General features: G+C 46.3%; 1 protein-coding gene across 1 annotated transcript; it reads left to right on the top strand.

The window, feature by feature from the left end:
• Positions 1-65: 65 nt before the first annotated feature.
• On the top strand, positions 66-4632 carry VTP21DRAFT_5830 (uncharacterized protein; the record flags this gene model as incomplete). The annotated part of the gene is made up of 3 exons (XM_069396394.1): positions 66-831; positions 909-3798; positions 3891-4632. 3 exons carry the CDS (start codon positions 66-68, stop codon positions 4630-4632), a joined length of 4398 nt encoding a protein of 1465 aa, XP_069247485.1.
• Between the last annotated feature and the right edge of the window lie 92 nt (positions 4633-4724).

The raw sequence follows: 4724 nt of genomic DNA on the forward strand, positions 1-4724 counted from the left end.
AACAGTGGTGGTTCCACTGAATCTAGGCAATTCGTAAGCCCTTATATTAAACGAACTGAATATCTATGGCGGCGAGCAATGGATTTGATGCACTTGGAGCGTCATGCGGGAATATTGTTCGGCCTGAGGTTTTCAGGGGAGATAGAGGGGAGGATCCGGTGGAATGGATCGAGAAAATGGAAACTGTCATTGTGCTAAATGGCTGGTCCGACGAGGTCGCACTTCGCACTGTGAAATGCTGCTGCATAGATATCGCCGGAGACTGGTTCCGTGAGAATGATTCGGATCTCACTTCGTTTTCTAGCTTCAAGAGAGGCTTCTTGAGTAGATTCAGAACTGAGACTCTAGTGGAATCTTGGCGTATGGAACTTGAAGGGCGACGACAGCGGCGTGGGGAATCTATTGATCGGCTTGTGCACGATATGAACAAGCTGATGCGAAAAATTGACTTGCGGGATGAAAAGGAGAAGCTGAGATTCTTTTTGCGTGCTCTGAGGGAACCATACAGGTACGCTGTTAAAAGGATGAACCCTAAATCTTTCTCGGAAGCGGTCCACTATGCCCGCTCTGAGGAAGAATTGAGGGGGTCGTCCGATGGTGAAATCTTAGACCAAACTATTGGAGCGTTAAATGGATCGAACCCTTCTGCGAAAGATACGGATGAAAATAATATGAAAAAGATGATGGACATGATGGAAAAGCTCTCCATTAATCTCATCCGTTCGCTCGACCGACCAAAACCGAAGCTTTGCTACGAGTGTCAAAAAGAAGGACATATTCGGCGTAACTGCCCGACGCTTACCAAAGGCAGAGATACGGAGAAATCAAAGGGTACTGATGAGGGAAAAGAGAAGGAGCGCCCTTAGAAGGTGGGAGCGCTCAAGAAGAACCAAATCCTTCGCCTGTAGCCTTGAATACTCTCAATGTGATAGGCGATTCCGTGGAGGATGCTGATGAGAAAGTCGGTAAGAGGAGGAGGGCTGTTAAGGAAGAAGTGTCGAAGACGGATGTCAGAATAGTAGATGATAGTGGTCCAAAGAAAGAGAGCGCTTGGAAAAAGTTGACTACGAAAGCTGTAGCCGAGGGCAAAATCGAGTCGTTCTCTGTTCTGGATCAACTGAACGACACGCCAGCTAATATGTCCTTAGCTCAAGTATTAGCCACCTCGCCATTGTTGAGGCAAGAACTTTTGGATGCTCTGAAACTAGTCCCTTCGATAAATATGGTTGGCTACAGAACCGGTAGAAATGTGCCGCCAAAGCATATAGTTCAGGTCTTGGGGCATGATATTCCTGCTTCACTGGATACGGGCGCGTTCGTCAGCACTATCTCGTTTGACTTGGCGGAATCCCTTGGGTTGGAGATTGACTATACGAAGTTTCTTGTTTTGACGATGGCTAACAAATCCAAGATTCGCTCTGAGGGATTGATCTCGCAATTACCTGTTGTAGTGATGGGGAATAAGGCACCAATTGACGTTTTTGTGGTGAAGGATTTAGCTGAAGGACTCATTCTTGGAATCGACTGGTTAAATAAGAATAATTCTTACGTGGACACTCCGAAAGGGAAGCTAGTAATGAGGACGAAACACGGAAAATTCAAGTACGATCTCTTGAAGTCGGAGGATGAAGATGCGAATAGTCTTTTCTACGTTTCTGCGGTAGAGAGAGGTTCGGACGGTATAGCACTTCCTTCTCACCATGATTTTGATGAGTCGGGATTGAATGGTGATGAGATGACGGAGAATGATATACCAGAAGATCCTGGTGAACACCCCGATTTATCAATTACGCAAACACGCGAACTGAAAGAACTGATTGAGAAATATGATCATATATTCGCTCGTAATTTGAAGGACTGGCAACAGACAAATCTAGTGGAGCATGGTATCGACACGGGAGACCATAGGCCTATTAAGCAAGCCCCTTATCGTACGAGTCGGTACGAGCACACATTTTTAAAGAAAGAGTTGGATAGACTTCTCGAAGCAGGCATTATAGTTCCATCGAAATCAGCATGGGCATCTCCTGTAGTGCTGGTTCCCAAGAAAAACGGTGAACTGAGAACTTGTGTCGATTATAGACGATTGAACGCTATTACACGTAAAGATTCTTATCCTTTACCACGGATTGAAGATCTTCTTGACGCAGTTGGCGGAGCGAAGTACTTTTCGACATTAGACGCGGCTAGCGGATTCTGGCAAGTGAGGGTTGCGGAGTGCGACAGAGAAAAAACAGCATTTACAACGAGACACGGTCTTTTCGATTTTGTGGTTATGCCTTTTGGCCTTACCAACGCACCCGCCACATTTCAACGTCTAATGGAGAGAGTCCTCGGAGATGCTCTCTGGAAGTTTGCCGTTGTCTTTGTCGACGATGTGGGTATCTTTTCAACAACTTTTCCTGATCATCTACTTCATTTAGAAACAGTGTTCAAACGGCTTGTCGAACATAATATTAAGTTAAACGGAGAAAAATGTACGTTTGCAAGGAAGAGCTTAACTTATCTTGGCCATGTTCTCACGGGGGAAGGCGTGGCGGTTATGGAGGCCAAAACGAGAAAGCTGCGCGATATGCCGAATCCAGCTAATATTGGAGAGCTTCGAGCATTTTTAGGTCTGGCGTCATATTACAGAAGATTCATAAGGAATTTTTCTGAACGCGCATGGCCACTTAATGATTTGCTTAAGAGAGATGTTAAGTGGAATTGGACGGAGCAACACAGTGAGGCGGTAACGGATTTGAAGAATGCACTAACGAATACACCGATATTGGCGTACCGCGATGAAAGTAAAGTGTTAATACTGACGACCGATGCATCCGGGAAAGGATTGGGTGCTATTTTGTCTCAGGCGGATAGCAACGATGTTAACGATGGTGGAAAAAGAATACAGAACGAGGAAGTAATCGCCTACGCGAGCAGAGGATTGAGGGGAGCGGAGAAGAATTACTCTATAACTCATCTCGAAGGTTTAGCGGTGGTTTGGGCAATTCAACATTTTCGTCATTACCTAGTTGGTGTTCAATTTATATTAGTTACTGATCACTCTGCCCTTCTCAACATCTTTAATTCGGAAAATCCCGTGGGGCGGATTGCTAGATGGTCTATGTATCTACGTGAATATGATTATGTCGTTCGTCATCGTAAGGGTTCTCTGAATCCTGCTGATGCTCTTTCCAGACTCCCTGTCAACATAATTGGCGAGGACGAGGACGGATCTGGAGAGGGTGGTGGTGTGGATGGTGTGGATGGTGTGGATGGTGTGAATGGTGAAGGGGCGGTGGATATCGACGATGGTCAGAGAAGGAGAATAAGACAAGCTATGGATCTTGCGAAATGGATTACGATTTATCAATACCTGACTGAACTTCGTTATCCGAATGATTGCGACGAAAGAATGCGACGAAAAATACGGAGATGGTCGGCAAAATTCCGTGCGGAAAATGGGAAACTGTTTTTACGCAGGCCCCGAGGGGAGTACCCTATTGAAGTACTTCACACTGGCAACGCGGAAGCGATGGTTCAGAGGGTCCACGAAGAGAGTCACCTTGGTATCAACAACACTTGGCGCAAGTTGAAAGAACGATTCACCGGTCCACAGTTGTTCGAAGTGGTCAAAAAGGTTGTTCAATCGTGCGTTCGCTGCCAAGAGCGGAAAAACAGAGAGAGATCCGAAGAACTGCGACCGATCGAAAGCGGAAGGGTGTTCGAAATAGTGGGCATCGATGCAATCGGTCCTCTTCCGACTACTCGACGTGGAAACCGTTATATATTGGTGGCAATCGATTATCTTAGCAGGTACCCAATGGCAGAACGGAGGATACTATTGATTTCCTATTCCAGGAGGTAATTTCCCATTTTGGATGCCCGCGACAGCTGATTTCGGATAGAGGAGCGAATTTTGTGAGCGAGCTTACTACAGCATATTTACGACGTCTCGGAATCCGCGCCTCTCCAACGACATCTTACAGGCCTCAGAGTAATGGGATGGTTGAGAGAGCTAATCAAACCCTGGTGCAAACCTTGGCGAAGATCGGTGAGAAGCATATCGATTGGGATGATAAGCTAGAGGCAGCCTTGTTAGCCTTTCGAACCATGCCCAATGCTGCTACTGGCAAGACACCGATGGAATTACTTATTGGTCAGCTTGCACTTACCCCGAGCGTATGGACACCAAGAAGTGGTCAGTTTGTCGAAGGCGCTTTTGAAGACGAGCTCGAATGGAGGACCAAGAAAATCGAGGAAACTTTACCGGAAGTGAGAGCTGAGGTAGAAGATAGAGATCGACGGGAGAAGCGTAAGATGAAGGAGAGATATGACAGTGGAGTGACAAAAAGGTGCTATTCTGTCGGAGATGAAGTGCTGGTTTATCAACATGATCGTTTCAAATTTGATCCTCGTTGGGTGGGGCCCTATACGGTCTCCAAAGTCCTGGGGAAAGGAGCATACGTTATTCGTGACGCATCGGGTGTAGATTTATCAACACCAGTCAATGGAGATAACTTGCGGCCTTATTCGCATTCTCAATCACTCATACCGGAGGTAGTCGCAAGCTCTTCCACAACTGCTGAAAACGGAACGTGGGTTTATAACGACAATAATATCTACCTCTTGTGGGGAAAGGAGTACTGATCTGGTGAACCTGGGAGTTGTGTATTTTCGGATGTGACTGTGGCCACGGGGACGTTGGCCTTTTAAGAGGGGGGATCTGTTACGTAGAATAT

The sequence above is a fragment of the Calcarisporiella thermophila genome (genome assembly GCF_041956535.1).
Source record: "Calcarisporiella thermophila strain CBS 279.70 unplaced genomic scaffold VTP21scaffold_24, whole genome shotgun sequence".
Lineage (NCBI taxonomy): Eukaryota > Fungi > Calcarisporiellomycota > Calcarisporiellomycetes > Calcarisporiellales > Calcarisporiellaceae > Calcarisporiella > Calcarisporiella thermophila.